The sequence below is a fragment of the Heloderma suspectum genome, chromosome 5 (assembly GCF_057233095.1).
Source record: "Heloderma suspectum isolate Gila_16-S chromosome 5, 16-S_ref, whole genome shotgun sequence".
In the NCBI taxonomy this organism is placed as follows: Eukaryota; Metazoa; Chordata; class Lepidosauria; order Squamata; family Helodermatidae; genus Heloderma; species Heloderma suspectum.
In genome coordinates this window covers 29,669,673-29,686,425 of record NC_139462.1, presented here as the reverse complement: position 1 = coordinate 29,686,425, position 16,753 = coordinate 29,669,673, and the positions used below count along the sequence as shown (strand labels likewise).

The following is a 16,753-nucleotide window of genomic DNA, read 5'->3' as shown; positions in this document are numbered from 1 at the left end:
TTGGGCTGCAACGCCCAGCATCCCCCAGTCAGCCTTCCCAGCTGGGGAAGGCTGTCCTAGCATCTCTGGAAAGGGATCTCTTATATTTCCATGGCTAGGAAAGAATTGCATCCAAGGCTTTGGAGTGCTGCTGGCAGTTACAGCAGACACTAGCCAGCTAAATGAATGGCCTGGCTCAGGATAAAGATCACCACGTTACATTCATTCATTCATTCATTTATTACATTTTATATCCCACCTTTTTTCCTCTTGCGAGGAACCCAAGGCGGCTTACATGATACTCCTCCTCTCCTTTTTATCTGCACAACAATCCCGTGAGGTAGGTTAGGCTGAGAGTCAGCGACTGGCCCAAAGTCACCCAGTGACCTTCATGGCCAAGTGGGGACTAGAACATGGATCTCCCGACTCCCAGTCCAACATTCTAAACCCTACCCTGCGCTGTCTTTCAACTTTTCTAGTAAAAAGTATCCGAAGTGGCTTAATAAGATTAGATTATTCCTATGTATGTTCTTCCATAATATCCAGTGTTAACACTCTCCAGGAGACTACTTTTCAGAGATTGCCCCTCTATGAATAATCTTTTTTCCTCTGCTAATATCTTTGCCATATCTTTTTCTGAAATGCAGGAACCTACTGGCATTGAATATCCACTCATGGATCCAGCAAGCACCATCACTACCATAATAGGACCCTGTGCATTTAGTATCCCCCTCCCAATCCGACAGAAGCTTTGCAGTAGCCTAGATGCTCCTCAGACAAGAGGCCATGACTGGAGGATGCTGGCCCATAAACTAAAACTGGACAGGTGAGTAAGTGCATTGCCCCTACAAGCTACACAGTGTGGGAGTTAGGAAGAAACATGGATGTATGTGCTTGCAGTGCATGGCACAGTCCTTCTGGAATTTCTGGTATACAATTCCCCATTGAAATTTGCTCTTGCACAGGCCCATTCATCTCAAAGAAACTCATGCAAGAAGTTGAGGATGGGAATAAAACTCACTGGGATTGGTGGGAGGCTAGCAAGTTTACCTTTCTTTGGATTAAGCCCTTTGCCCTTTAATGCATGTAACAGAAGATCACTTTATCATTCTTGGTGGCTTCTAGCAACTTAGATCATACTATTGTGCTGACAGTCAGGGAGCTTAAAGAGTAGGAAAAGGGGTGTTTTTTTTCCCCATTCCTTCGATGCATGCTTACTAGTGGAGTGATCGCTTGCAGGAGTGGAGTTACAGCTCATGCAAGTGGAGCAAAATGTAGTGCTTGACCACTGCTGCTAAGCAATAGCTGAATGGGAGAAGGACCCCATATCGTTACTAGCAAGGTATTGTGGGGAGGCACCAGAAGCAGTACGTGTGCTGGGGGACGTTGTCTGTCCAGCAGCTGAGTGCCTACACTATTCAGTCCCAGCTGTCCCCTGCTTCTGCCTCCCACTGACACCCACTAGTAAGTGGCCAAATACTACAGCCAGTCATCCCTCCACCCTGCACAATTGCACAAGCAACATTGTAGACCAGAGGTGCTGGATCTTAGGCCCAGTGGTCAACTCCAGCCTGCCTGGGATCCCACCAGTGGAGGCTGGTGGCTCCAATGTCAGTGGGGCAGTGAATCCGCTCCAAGTTTCAGTCAGAGCCAGTCAGGACTCTAAAGGAGCCCTCCAAGATGATATCAGAGTCACCAGCCTCCACTGGATCCCACTTCAGCTCTCCAGGGTCCCCCAGGTGGCCATGCCTCCTTTCTCACATTACCAGGTGGTGTCTGCTTCCCCTGCCCCCTTGACTATAAATCGTCTGGTGGTTTCCTGGCTTCTGCATGTTTTTTTCTAAAAGGTTGGAATGCCTCTCCCAAGGCTTCATTACAGGCAGTAAGTGTTTGAAACTAAAATATGCTGGGATTTTGGGTAGGTTTGACCTCACCACACCCCGAGAACTTCTCCAAAATTGCATTGAGCCCCTGGGCTGAGAGAGATAGATTGAACATGCCTGTCACAGACCATCTATGTTGCTGGGGTGGGATTAGGTGAATGACAACCATTTGTAACCAATAGCCATTGTCCCATTGCAGGTACCTCAATTACTTTGCTACAAAATCAAGCCCCACTGGTGTGATCTTAGACCTTTGGGAAGCCCAGAATTTCCCTGATGGGAACCTGAGCATGCTGGCCACAGTCCTCGAAGAGATGGGAAGGCACGAGACAGTCGTTTCATTGGCAGCAGAAGGAAAGTACTGAGGCAACCTCAGAATAAGGAAGGAATGTTAACCATGTCAGCTGTGACTTACTCAAACCGAACACCCAGACACGTTTCATAACCAGAGGCATTCCAGAGGGAAAAAGACACAAAATCCTGACTTTTCACATGCATTCTCCTTGTACATTATCACAGGATTTGAAAGAAATCATGCAAAGTTGTTACCTTGATAATATAGTTCAAATCTAACATTCCTCTCAGCTTGGCTGTACACTGCTTGGTACAGGATTTTACAGTTTCCTAGGAAACGCTTTTTATTGCTATCCAGATATATGGATAAACTTTCTTAACAATCCCAGTTTCTATGAATGTTGTTTACATCAAATCCTGGGCAGCGGGATGGAAATGACTGTCCATGGCTCTTTTTTATATATTTTTCTTCTTCTTCTTTAGTTGAAAGCCATTCTAGGCCAAGCCGTGGACAAAGCAGGGTTGGGGCTATTGTCATATAAATCTGTTCCCAACATCCATTTCAGACCCGTTTCATGGTTCCAAATCTGTCCATCAGATGTCTTAAAATAATCCTCCCACCACCAAACTGTTTTCTAGATTGAGTTGTTAAGCCAGAGTTTTAAACTCATGTATCTGGCAAGGAGATAATGTGGATTAAAGCAGGGTCCTTTCCCTACCTTCCCCAGGGATGCCTGTGTCCTTTGGCGGCTTAACTGCAGTGCTTTTGTTTTCCAGCTCATAACATACCTTGCCTCCATCATCAAAGTGTGTGTGTGTGTGTGTGTGTGTGTGAGAGAGAGAGAGAGAGAGAGAGAGAGATGCAATTTGGTGTGGTTTGGAAAGAAAAAAAAAAGAACCCTACCAAAAAAAGGAAAGAATTTGCTTGTATGATTATTTACTGAATAGTATTTAGTGCAAGGAATATTATATCTCTTAGTAGTAGTAGTATTTCTGTTTACCAAATTTATCCACAGCATTAATCATTTGAGCAATGACAGCACTCACCCTGAAACCTGTTTCTGGCTGCCAAGGGTCTTCTAATCCTTTCTAATGGGAGGTTTCTCCCTCTTTCTGATCCCCTTAAAACCAATTCTGGGGCTCCCCTTAAAACCCATTCTAATGAACTATTGAATGGGTTGCTATTAAGCAACAAACCTTTATCATGATAAGCTTACCTTTATGGATGGGGAATAACGCATTCATGTCAATAAGACAGCTCAGTCTGTGTTGATCATTTCACACAAACAAGATGTTTCACATGGAAAAAAAACACACACTACAAGTCCCTTATTCATTTAGGGATGTTTTCTAGTATATTGATGTTGACTTCCCTTTCTGTTTGCTGTAAGCCATCAAAGCTTCTTGCAAATCAATCAGGCCTGGAGTTGCCATCCCTCAGTGACAGCTAACAGCCTGATCTTATGCAATACTTTGATAGTATTGGCCGCATACTGCTGTTCTTTTAGAGAAGGGGTCCCTCCAGCTATTGGCCTTGATCAAAAATGCTTATGTATTAAAAAGCCCTTGGCCTAATTTCAAAAGTGCTCTGCATGAAGGAGACAGAAACAGAAAAAAGGGGGTGGCAGAAAGAGAAAAAGAAAAAGGATGACCCAGCCACTTTTGGCTCTGGCAACGCCCACTATTGCTTTCTGTCCTGCCTACCACCAACCTGCGCCCCCCCCCCCATGGATTACTTGTGAGGGAATGCCGCCCTCAGCAGAAAAGGGTTGCCCACTTCCGCTGTACTTGTGCCTCAAAATCGGTTGTCTTATAAACCCATTTCAATCACCCTGTGCACATTTGTGTTTTATGCCTCTCTCAGCTGTTTTGAAGCATTAGGCCATCTAACATTGGTGGCCTGTTGACAAATGAAATTGGTGACCAGTTGTGGCTCATGTGCAATTTTATTTTCTTGGTACTTAGCAAGGTCATCTTGGTAAAACTCCTCCTCCTCCAAACATCCCAATTTGGCTTTTCCCTGCTTTCCCTGCCTCTCCCCATGTTCAAAAAGCTCTCTCACCATCCCCACTTGCCTGACACGTCTATCCAGTGTGTGTGTGTGCGTGTGTGTGTATGTGTGTATTCATCTTCACTTTGCATTCTTCAGCAGGATTTTATTTCTTTGAAGGTTCTCAAGTCTGCATTTCTAAAGGTAGCTGTGAAAATGCCATTGGGTAACACAGAAGGCAAATTTTGTCTGACCTTTTCCCCATTTTGACATTTCAACAGAGTTTTATTTTCCACCCAGTGGCTGTGTTTTTATTAAACACAGAGCAGCGTTCATAAAACATTCTGTGTTCAGAAAGTAGTTGGCCTTCAGCCTTTGAACAGTCAAAAGCAAGGGATAGACTTTGACTGGGCTCATGGTGGGTATAAGATGTTTTTTCAAAATGTGGTCAGGGTTTGGTCCGAAATGCTCTAATTGGGCTTTGCACGTGACTCTGGATCCAGCCCTGCTGCCTAAGACCAAGTTATCCTTTGTATTCAGCAACAGCCTCTGTTTAGCTCTTCGTAAATCAGATGCAGCAGCCACTGGAATCAGATGGCCATTCTCACTGCTTTCCCTTTCATGCTTCTGTAAATTCCATTTTGCATTTAATCAGTCCAAGAGTCCTGAAGAACATTTTCGCTGGTAAGTGACCTCCAGAGGTTCTAGCCAGCCCAGCCCTTTCACTGACCCCATAGTAACCAGATACATCCTGATCATGACCAAAGCACTCCCACTGTGGTTTCCCAAGGAAAACATTACTGGGGGGAAACTTTGGGGCAGCAGCCTTGTCTTAAGTTGGGTCATAAATTGAGCCAATGCTGTGTAGAAATATACTGAACTTCTTTCTCTCCTTCCTTCCACATCTACTCCCATTCTGATGGTTTTTTAAAAAAATATTTGTTAATGACTATCCTTTGATAGCCTTTAAAAAACAAACTGCTGTCAGTTTTTATCCACTTCTAATCCTCATAATAGAACAGAAAATATGAAGTTGTAATAACACTTAAATAATAAAGTGAACACTGCACTCAGCACAGTTCCCAGTTCTTTCACATAATCCCCACTTATACCCATTCTCGTAGCAGTAGCAGAGAGACTCTGCTATCCCAGTATCACTAACCCACTTCCCTTCAAAGATTCAGTACTCTCAAATAAAGAAAGAAAAACATTTGCAAGAACAATGTACAATCTTTAAGTACTGTTCCTAATAGATTCCAATTATTCTCACTGAGTTTAAAATTATAGTGAAATATGTGTATAGTTTTCATGTACAGACAGATCTCTCTCTCTCCCTCTTTGTTGTCTTTCCAATACCGAAACCTGCCTTTCAGTTTCAAGGAGAAAATGCTACTTACATTTTAAAGTCATTGAGATGTTTTGGGCAAGAGGCTATTTGTGGTCATCTCTACTATGACGACTTTAAAAAGTGTTATGGTGGTAGCTTTTCATACCATCTTTGTCAGACTATTGTTTCAGAATTTCTAGAGATACTAGTTGTTGTTGTTTTGAAAAAGCCCTGAAAAGGGCATGTATCATTTAGGGGAAGGCCCATAGCTCAGTGGTAGGACACATAAGTTGTGTGCAAAGGGTTCCAGGTTCAATCAGCCTTTCTAGGTAGGTCTGGGAAAGACCCCTGTCTGAAATTCTGGGGAGCTGCTGCCAGTCGATGTTGACAGTACTGAAATAGATGGACAAGTGGTCTGGCTCAGTATAAGGCAGCTTCCTGCATTCTGTAAAAACTGTAATCATTATTTTCTGTTTCACAACTTCAGCATTTGGGCAATAAAACTTTGGCTGAAATTTTGAGCTGGGGAGGTGGGGGGGAATAATAAGAAATCCCCTTTTAAAATGTAGAACATTTCCCAGTTTTCCTGGATCTAGTTTATAGGTTGCTCTTTGACTGCGGGGGGAGGTTTTCCACTCATGGCACAGTCTGTTCATTGGTGCAGTACACTGACAGATCTCTGATACCTTTTGCATCCTCTAGATCTTTAAAACCTGCCTTCCTGATTGTAGGGTTGTCAGCACCTGTGTGAACTCCTGACTCACACATGTATAGTTCTGGTGAGTAGAGAACTCCTGTGAGTGATGACCCAAATGGAGACTTCAAACCCAGCCAATTGTTATTAGAGAGATGCCTGGTAAACAAGGAGCTCAGTCTGTTCAGTGAAAGAAAAAAACTGACTCCCTTCCCTGGCATTCATGGTCACAACACATAGGGCTCAATTCTATAGCTGCTAGACAGCGGCTAGACAGCCATAGGATTTGTCAGTTTTCGGGAACTGATTTCAGAGCCCATCCTCCAAGGTCAGCTCCCAGAAAACTGCCTCCCTGCCACCTCGTAAGAGGCATGGATCATCCCAGGCTCTGCACACATAAGAGCAGCGCGAAGCTGGAGAAAGGGGGGCATTCCTGGGGGCGAGGAGGGATGGGGATGGCGGAAGCATCGTTATGATGCTTCTTATGTGCGAGCCGGCTGCCCTGCCCCCCCCGCTCTAAAGCGCTGCAGCTAGACAGCCAAAATTGGCAGTCTAGCCACTAATGCAGGGCGGCCAGAGCATGGAGGAGAAGATCCCCTCCACACTCAGCCCACCCTGTATTAGATAGGTGGTTGCCTCTGAGTTTGGAGGCAGCCACCTATCCCCATAGGGCTGCTCTCATAATCAGTTTAATTCAGAGTAGTCATATATATATATATATATATATATATATATATATATATATACACACACACACACACACACACTCCCTACAACAAGCAGCATGTCATGATCATTTCAAATCCCAGATGTTCCTTCCCTTCATAGAGTATGAAAGAGTTGACCGTACTTCTCTATGGTATCCGTCTTGTTAACATTTTCATCTGGCAAATCTAACCTTTCTGGAGGAAAAAAGGAAAGAACACAGACATTTAGTTAAAATTAGCCGTGTGCCACTTTGGTGGCACTTCGTACTTTGTAGGTATGTGAAGTGAGCTGGTAGTTCCATTCTACATTTCAGTTGCCCTCACTTGAACACTCTTTGTTATGTTAACTTATGCTTCTCCTGGGGGAGGGGGATTTTAGGTTGTGCCATTTCATTGTGTGAGGGGGAGAGGAGTGTCCTCTTTCTCTATTACTTTTCCGGGAGGGTGGGTGATGGCCAGAAAATTGTGATCCCAGATCCACTCTTCTATATATAACAAAGGGAAAGGGTGTTAGTTGTTGGGCTGTGAGTGTATAATATATAATGTGGACTATTTCACATTTGTGTCCTTATGGAAACCAGTCTCCATATAGTCAAATGCATGTAAACGTGACAGGAAACTAGACATTTTCCAGAGGGGTAGCTGTGTTAAGGGTTTAAGGTGCCACAAGACTCTCAGTTGTTTTTGCAGCCACTGACTAATACATTTATTAAGGCGTAAGCTTTCATGGACTACAGCTAACCTCATGAAATGCAAATGGGCCTGCATCTGGTGAAGTCGGCTGTAGTCCATGCAAGCTTATGCCATAATAAATCTATATGGCGCCACAAGACTCTTTGTTATCTTTAGTCATATGTATGTTGGAAAGCAATGTGTAAAATGGCTCCCCAACCTATATATTTGCTATGAAGTTAATACTAGAGTCGAATTCACAGATGAAGATGTATATGGTTGATTTGTTTGCTTTTTAATACACAGTGATTAACTCCATGTCTTAAAGGAAGCAGCCCTGAAGAAGTAAGCTTTGGGAGGCAGGAAGAATGAAAGTGCATGTACAGGTTCCAGAATACAGCTGTGATTTTGAATGCTTGAGCCCACCGCCATCTAGTGGCACTGTACACAATCTGAATACATTTTTTAAAATGTAGCAAAAAACATTTTAAATGTAATTTCTTATCCTTCTCGTCTTTTCTTTCTTTTCAAAAATATCTATACTGAAAGCTAGTACAGTGTAGGGGCTAAGATCTTGGCAAATTGCATTTATCAGGAGTTTAATATACTTTGTCAGCAGAGGAATAACCCCAGAGATCAGGCACACTTGAAAACAACCACCACTACCTACGCTTTTACAATACCTGCAGTCCTAAAAGGTATTGCTAGCTTTCCCCATTACCCTCTTATTATTTTGCAGATGTGTCTATTGTACACAGGTCTTCATGATGACATGTCAATTGTTAGTAATATAAGTAAAATATATAAGTATATCTACATACATATACATCTATATAGAAGTAACTAGAGATATTAAGAAACATTTAATTTTTGATTGAGTGTTAAAGTCCCATAATAAGGGAGCATCTTTTTAATTTTTGTTGCCATTTTCTTGTAGCATTTTCTTGACAAAGCAACTTTCAGTTTATTCAGATTAGGTCCATTTAAAATACATATTGTTGGGTCACATTTCGAATGAACAAGGCTTAGCTCATTAATAGGGTGCTAAAATCCCATAGGTTTTCTGGAGACTCTGGTAGTAGGTTTTCCTTTCTTGATGGAGTGGTAGCAAGTGAATTTGGACTCACTGAATTGAGACTTAGGTTCAAACAATGACTGAAAGATCATCATATACTTTTGTTTTCATTGCTTGACACCCGGAGAAACCATGTGATCCATTCACCCTGACCAGTGAGAGAGGATCTCACATACAGACACATGGGATAGTATCCAACGTTGTCCCAGTACGAGCATTAAACCAACACTTGCACAATGACAAACCAGTTATTTGCCACTAACATTTGGTGGTGCAGTGGCAAAAAAGGGGTGTGGTTTTTCTTTAAAACAAGGTCTGCTTGTTTACTGCCATGTCACTGAATTTCAGCAGCAAATCACTGCTTTTCCCGTTGCACTACTTAGGTTGTGCAAGCGTTGGTTTAGGCTAGTACACAGTCATTAGAACTAGTGCTGGGACAACATGGGATACAACCCATGGAGTGACCGAGGCCAAATACTGACAGCATCAATCATTTCTGTAGTGAGGAACTTCACAGACACCAATGCAATTGATGCATCGCTGCTGTACCTGGACCTCTCTAGATTGGGACAACATCTTTCCCCTTCCCTCTCCATTTCTTGTGCTCACAAACCAGTGCTTTTGTAACCCCACGAGGCTTTTTATCTTGCTAATAAATGTAATTACCTTTTCCTTGTTTTCTTTTTAAAATATCCGTATTGAAAGTGGATGTGGAAGAGGGACAAAAGGACTGATCTGCGGACCAGGAAGATCCTGTTTTGAATCTTGCCACTTACTAGGAAGTCTTAGGATACCCACTAGCTGTCAGCCTCCATTTCCTCCATCTGCATTATGAGGTTAACAATGGTGGCCCAGCTTACTCGTAGGATTGCTGAGATTATGTACAAATAGTGAGTTGAACAGTTGAAAGCCCTGTAAAATGCTGACTGTCATTATTATTCTGTTAGTTACAAGGATGACCTTACATCTAATGAGTAAGCAATACATGTAAAAGGCATGCAAATTTTGTAGAAAACAATACTGCTGGCTCTTTTATTCCTACATTCAGGATATATATTTTTTTAAAAACTAGATTAAGATTTCAGAGGTTTTTTTAGGGTCTGTATCTCCCTCTCACTCTACGGCTTGGCCAGCATCTCTGAATCCTTACCGCTCAACCTTATTTGGTTCCATATTGCCTTTTAAGACGTCCACAGTGATTTTTTAATATATGGCAGGGCCAGCCCTACCATTATGTAGAGTGAGGCAGCCGCCCCAGGCGGCAGATACTGGGGTGTGTGGGAGAGTGGCAGCAACCCCATGGCCTTTCCTCTTGAGCCCCTCCTGAGCCATTCCCTTGAGTCCCCTGGTCATTCCCATTCTCCTGCGCTGGTGCCCTGACATGGGCAATGCTTGTTTGCTGCTGGCCTGGGCAGGCCGTCTGCTTTCTCTAGCCACTTTTTCCCAGTGTGTCACAGTCGTTGTTGGTGACAGCTTCGGCCTGAATGAGCAGGCACATACACATACAGCCTGGGACACACACACCCACAGGCATCCCACAGGCATTGCTCTGAACACATGGTGCCTATTCCATTGCACCATTCCTTTGAGCGAGCCTGGACTGGGGCAGTGATGAAGCAGTGATGTGTCATTCCCTGTGGCCTATCCTGAGTTCCCTAAGCCAGTCTGCTGCCTTCAGGTGTGGCGGGGAACACAGGCCCATTGCAACTGTTGCAGTAAGTCTGGTTGTCATCTGTATATGGAACAGCAGAGGTAGGGGGCATCATCTTGTCTTTCCATGCAGGCAGCAAAATTTTTGGAGAGCCCTGAAACAAAGGGCAATGCTAATTTTCTTTAAAGTGTGACCTCCACCTGCATTCAGACATGAAAAGTACCCTCTGCCTGCTTGTGCCTGCAGTGCACAGTGTCTCTGTGATGCTGAGGTGGCATCAGTGTTGGCGATGTGGTGGTGTATCGCTTGATATATTCTATCCTTAGCAGGTATTTGCTTGTGCAGAAAAACGTAGGACCAGTTGGTGCTCATTAACACCAGATCGTTGTGCATCTGGTTGATGAGTATTCTTCCTCCTCTGTGACCTTCAGCCATTTACCCAAGGTGGCTGCTTGAAATGTAAATCTTCACATATCATATTTTCATGTGATTCTGCAAGGGACAACTGCGTGTGAAAAGAGCCTTCCATGTGCATAACCGATATACATGCAGATGTCTGACTGCATGTCCACTATTACACCACAATGCCATTTTGGACCCCATTAAACTAGTAGGGGGGCATCTTTTGAGGTGTGACTCCCCACTTGGAGTCACCAGTTGTTACGGCTGACTATCACTCATGACTAAGGGTGCAATCCTATGCATGTTTAGACAGAAAAATGTTCTACAACTCCCAGCATGCCCTAGCCAAGCATGGTGGCTAAACATGCATAGGATTGTATCCTAAAGCTCACTTGGGACCATTATTTGCAAACTGATAGTTCAGATTACTGTGTGTGAAGAAATTCAGAATTTACACACGCACCCCACCTTGTGCAGAAAGGCTTTATAAGACAGCTAGAGATGGGCCTTTAACTTCAACCTCTTCTGAACAATGTACAATAGGTTATGACATGAAAAAAAGTTCAGCAATTTATGTACACCTCGTTGGTATTATGGTTTACTTCTTTATATGTGGTCTCTGCAAAAGAAACAAGATAGCCCAAATGTGTACCACTGGAGAAAGCAATTTAACATTTTCTCTATCGTGGAAACTTGTATTGTGGCTTTCGCATTGATCACAGCTCAGAGATACATTAATTTCTTCCCTCCCCCCCTTTTCATTTCCTACAGGCCACGTTGATTGTTGCCTTGTCAGATAAGGACACTACAGAGCTGGCATCCTTATCCTAATGATTTCGATTTTCTTTCTGGGGTCATGAAGCTTTGGTGGTTCCACCCGAGGCTGTTGGGATGGGGTGGGGGAATCTCCTTTTGCTAGGGAAACCCCCCCCCCCAAGATTATTGCATTGTTAAGCTGAGCTTGTGTGGTCGCCACATGGCTATTTCCACAAACTGAGTGTAATATAAACCCAGGAGATTAGGGGAGGGGAAAAATAACCCATCAAGTAAACAAGATAATACAGAGCAAAGCTGCACTGTATCTGTATTATTTTCATTCTCCCTCCCTGGCCTTTGCAAATCATCCTTTCCCAAAATAAATCCCAAACCACACATCAACCTCTAACCCCTCTTTCTGTGAGAGGGCAGTGAACATAATCACTGCTAAGAAATATGATTCTCCTGGGACAGATCTTACAGCATCTATGTATTTGACTTCCTTTACTGAGAGATGCTCTGTCCATCTATCACTGAACAGTGACAGCATGGAGGCCAGACACTTGATACTGGCTTAAGCACAGGCAAAAGGCAACCCTGGCTGAGTGGGGAGTGGAGAGAACGGATGTTTCACCTGCACTTGGGAGGAGAATCTTGTTTCTCAACTTCTTGCATCTCGCAGCTGAAGTCTTACTTAGAGCTTGTGCTGGGAGTGGGCTTGGGTCTTGGTTTTTTGTTTTGCTGACCATTTAGGGGAAAGTGTTCGGTTTGATTTTGATCTCACTTATTGCTGTATCTTCTATGCAATTCCTTTTTCTAAAGAATTACTAATTGAGCAAAGCGCTAGCCATTGCATTCTTTGTATTGCTGTACAGTGGAGGTGTAGTTTACTAGTTCAGAGTGTGCCTCTGTCCCCTTCTCCCCTTTTTCTTCTGCCCTCTGTTTGTAAATGCCTGCATTTATGCTGTCAGCCTGACATGTACAAAGTGTAAGAAAGAATTTTTAAACAGGTTATAAATTATATTTATAAGCAAGTGAAAAAAAAAATCTCATGTGTGTCCTTTTATTTAGTTACAGAGAAACATCTTCAGTGTCTCTTGTCTGCAGGAAAGGAGCTTTTCTCTCTCTTCTCTCACACACCACAAGGAAATCTCTGCACATACAAATCTATGCCTCATTTCCAAGCCTGGGAGTAACTGCAGAGACCAACAATTATGAGTGAGGCAAAACTTTGCAAGTTTCAAGGGGAATTCAGCTGCCAGGAAGGTTTGCACTAGGATACAAGCCAGGTTTGGATCAAGTCTTTGGATGGGTCCTTCAAATGTTGAACGGAAAAGAGAAAGCACTAAGAGCTCATCTACATGGGCCATTTACTCTGGCGTTGCTGCGATTCGGGGTCCTTCAGGACATACGATGTAGTCGACACGTTGCAGCCACACTGTGGTTTTCATCCTGAAAATGCGGATTTCCACACTGGCATTTTCTTCCCAATCTTCTGTTTGCTGCGGGGTTCTGCGGTTGCCAAGCTCTCTTCCCTGGACTTTGCATTTTGTGGTGGCCATGTGATAGGCATGCTAGTGATTGCATTGTCACTGTGTGACACCCCTTCCCTATCGTAGTCACCCCCTCCTCCTCGTTCCTTCGCAGCTGCGCAGTTACAGTGGAACCAAGGTTGAAAGTGGTGCCATGTAGACGGCCCCAAGATCCAAAATCCACTCTCCTAGTTCCATGAACCCAGGAGGGCTCTGGAATTGTGTTTTTCAAGCAGCATCCCATTCCAGTGCCACAGGGCAAATTATAGGGTTTGCGAAGTGGCCTAAGAATCTGCTGTTCAAAGAGGAAAACATTAAATCCTACCGTTAGCACACAAGCCTTAAGCATGCCTAAAGTAGGTCTTTGGATCCCAGCAGTAGCAGTGGATTGAATCGCTGCACTTTCTCTTCAGCCCCTTGAAGTGTGTGGCAGGGAAGTCACAGTCCTGCAGCTGAGTTCATTGCAAACACTTCTCGTTGGCTAAACAGAAGGGAAGGGGAGAAAGCAAGTGCTAGGCTGGCACAAAAGCCTGGAGGAAGGAGGCATGGCTATAGGCAGAGAGAGGGAGGGAGGGAAGGAAGGAAGGAAGAAAGAGAAAGAAAGAGAGAAAGAAAGAAAGAAAGAAAGAAAGAAAGAAAGAAAGAAAGAAAGAAAGAAAGAAAGGCATTTCATGCATTTTAGTGCAGGAAGCCATTGGACCTTTCAGCCATGGATTAACTAGCGCTAAGGAAAACCTTCAGCCCAAAGATGGTTCCCAAGTAAAGGCATAAATGGTGTCAAAAGCCAACAAAGAGTTGTTGTTTTGATTTTGTTTAAGTAAATAAAACCCCAAGCACTTCATTTATATGCATTCAGGGTCCCCCATATGCTGAATAGGAAATATAAGGGCTAAAATCCGAAGAACCAGAGACCCAAAATTTTAAACCCAAAACAACAGCCAAGGTAAATAAATCTTAGAGAAACAGAGCCTGGAGTGCCTCTTCCTGGGAAACGTTTGCAGAAATGAAAACCCCACTTTTGAAACAGCCTGAGGTCCTTGGAGAAACTCTTGAGTGGCACAACCATTCCGGCTTTTAAAGGCACATCCAGTATTTTTTTGGTCAATGTTAGTGGTTACACAAATAATAAAACAGGCCAAAAGTACACTTTTCTGCAAAAATTCCTACTTTTATAGTCTTTTTGCCACCTTCTCCTTGCCTCAGAACTTGTTTATTACTCAGAACATACAAATATCTGATAAAGTTGGCACAAAAGATGACCAACTGAGAAATAAAGGACTGGATAGGCAAAGCTTTAAGCATCCCATATTTGCTTCCTCTGTTTAGATGTGCTGTTAATATTTCTGTTTTTATAAAACTTTTAGCCCTCAACCCTGTGCTCAGTTACACATGAATAGATCCAATTTACATCCGTGGGATCCAGCACATAAATGAAAAAGTCACTTCCTGCAGAAAAGTCTTGAGTTTTGTGTGAACTTCTTTCAACACCCCCCACCTGCCTCCCACTCATGCACCCTACCCTGCCTCTTGATCCCACTAGTCAATTAGGCATTGGGTTATACAGTCATGTCAGCTCTCTGGAGTCTCAAACAACACAGATCCCTTTGTGCTCCTTACTAGAAATGTTTTTGCAACTTGAAAGACATCTGATTATTTTGTACACTCAAATGTGTTGCCTTCTTCTATTTAAATGAAAGGAGCATAAATCAGAGTTGAAAGTAATTGTTTTGCCATGCTGTTCCCTGGTTGGTTTGCTCATTATAGTATTACCAATCATCCATCTTTCATTTGGGCCTCACTTAAATTCAGTGAAACACTGGAACATGAGTGGCAAAGCAGATACAATGGAAGCGCATCCTATGTATTAGAATGGAGGTTGCTGTTAAATTCCTATATATGGGGGGAGGGAAGAGAGATTAAAATGCATGGGAGAGTGTGTCGGGAATGCTGAAATGTCTGCCCGTCCATGCCTTTCTCCCTGGAACAACTACTTCCTAGATGTGTTATATCCCTGAAACCAGCTGTTGTTGGTTTGATTTTGCTGTTTGCTTTTCTCTTTTTCCCACCATGGGTTTCTTCTGATCTTGAATCCTGCTGGGAGAAAAATAGCTGGGGAGAAGTTGTTTCCGGGAGAAAAGCATGGGCATCAGAGGCTTTCTGCACTCTCTCCTGCCCACCCATGCTGCCCTTTAAATTGCCCCTGTGGAATACAGGCAACAACAACTCTATCTATCTATCTATCTATCTATCTATCTATCTATCTATCTAAAACATTTGTATCCAGCCCTATATCTTTAAGATTTCAGGGCAGCATACAGATAAAATCAATTTAAACAGTATAAAACAATAAAAAAATTAAACAGTTAAAAGCATATCAAACCATTAAATAAGCTAATACCAATTAGAAAATCTAAAACAACAGAACAGTCAAAACAGTGTGCAATTTTAGGGATTATTATTATTATTATTATTATTTCTATACTACCCCATAGCCGAAGCTCTCTGAGTGGTTTACAAAAGTTAAAACATTAAATTAGCCCCCAAAGGCTTTGATGAAAACCCATGTTTTAACTTGGCACCAAAATGAAACCAATGTCTGAACCAGTCAGGCCTCCAAAGGTGGGCATTCCACAACTGGGGTGCCACAACAGAGAAGGCCCTCTCCCACGTCTCACCATAGTGTATGTCTGGCACTGGTGGGGTGCAGGGGAAGGCCCCTCCAACAGATCTCGGGCACATATTATTAATAATAGCTCATTATTATTATTATTATTATTATTATTATTATTATTTATAACCTGCGTATATACAAAATACTCTAGGTGGTGTACAAAGTTAAAAACAATTTAACAAGAAACCCAACAATAAAAATAATACAGCATAAAAACAGTATATAACAATCAAAGAGGAATGAGTTATAAAAAGGGAAGGCCTGCTGGAATAATAGTGTCTTTAATTTCCTCTTTAAAGCAATCAAAGAGGTCAGCAGATGCATTTTAACTGGCAGGTCATTCCATAACTGAGGGGCAGCAAAGGAAAAGGTACTCTTGCATAGGGCTGCTAATCTCACATTAGACAGTCACAGCAAATAACCCTCAGAGGACCTTAAGTGGCAGACTGGGACTTAGGGGAGAAGGCGCTCCCTAAGTTAGCTTGGACCTAGACCATGTAAGGCCTTAAAAGTAGGAATCCGCACTTTGTATTTTGCCTGGAAACAAATTGGCAGGCAGTGTCAAGATTTAAAACCGGTGTAAAATGGTCTCTGCGGGGTGTCCCAGAGACCGACCTGGCTGCCATATTTTGAAGTTGAAGTTTCCAAACTAGATACACAAGCAGCCCCAAGTACAGTGTGTCACAGAAATCAAACCTAGGAGTTACCAGCACGCGCACCACTATTATCTGGTCCACATGTTCCAGAAATGGGTGTAGCTGGCCTATCAGCTGGAATTGATAGGAGGTGCTTCGAACTGTTGCCGCCACCTGGGGTGCCAGGAGCAGGATCAGCTCAAGAAGCACCCCCAAGCTACGCACTTGCTCCTTCAGGGGGAGTGCAGCCCCATCCAGAACTGGTTGCCATACCTCAACACCTGAATTAGGACCCTTCACGATGACCACTTCTGTCTTGCCTGGATTCAACTTCAGCTTGTTCTCCCTCATCCAGCCCATTACCAACTTCAGCCAGTCATTCAGAGGAGTCACCCCTTCCTTGGATAAAGATGTTAAGGAGAAATAGATTTTGGTGTCCTCAGTACACCCGGCCCAAAATCTCCTGATTATCTCTTCCAACGGTT

The 16,753-nt window shown here is 43.2% G+C and overlaps 1 protein-coding gene across 1 annotated transcript in view; it reads left to right on the top strand.

Annotated features, from left to right (window-relative positions):
- Positions 1-3,759, top strand: part of UNC5C (unc-5 netrin receptor C) — a 457,616-nt gene extending 453,857 nt beyond the window's left edge. The window contains exons 16-17 of the mRNA XM_084855645.1: positions 627-805; positions 2,062-3,759. Of these exons, the coding sequence (XP_084711771.1) occupies positions 627-805; positions 2,062-2,227 (345 nt within the window). The 3' untranslated portion in view covers positions 2,228-3,759. The remainder of the gene's footprint in view (positions 1-626; positions 806-2,061) is intronic.
- The last annotated feature ends 12,994 nt before the right edge of the window (positions 3,760-16,753 follow it).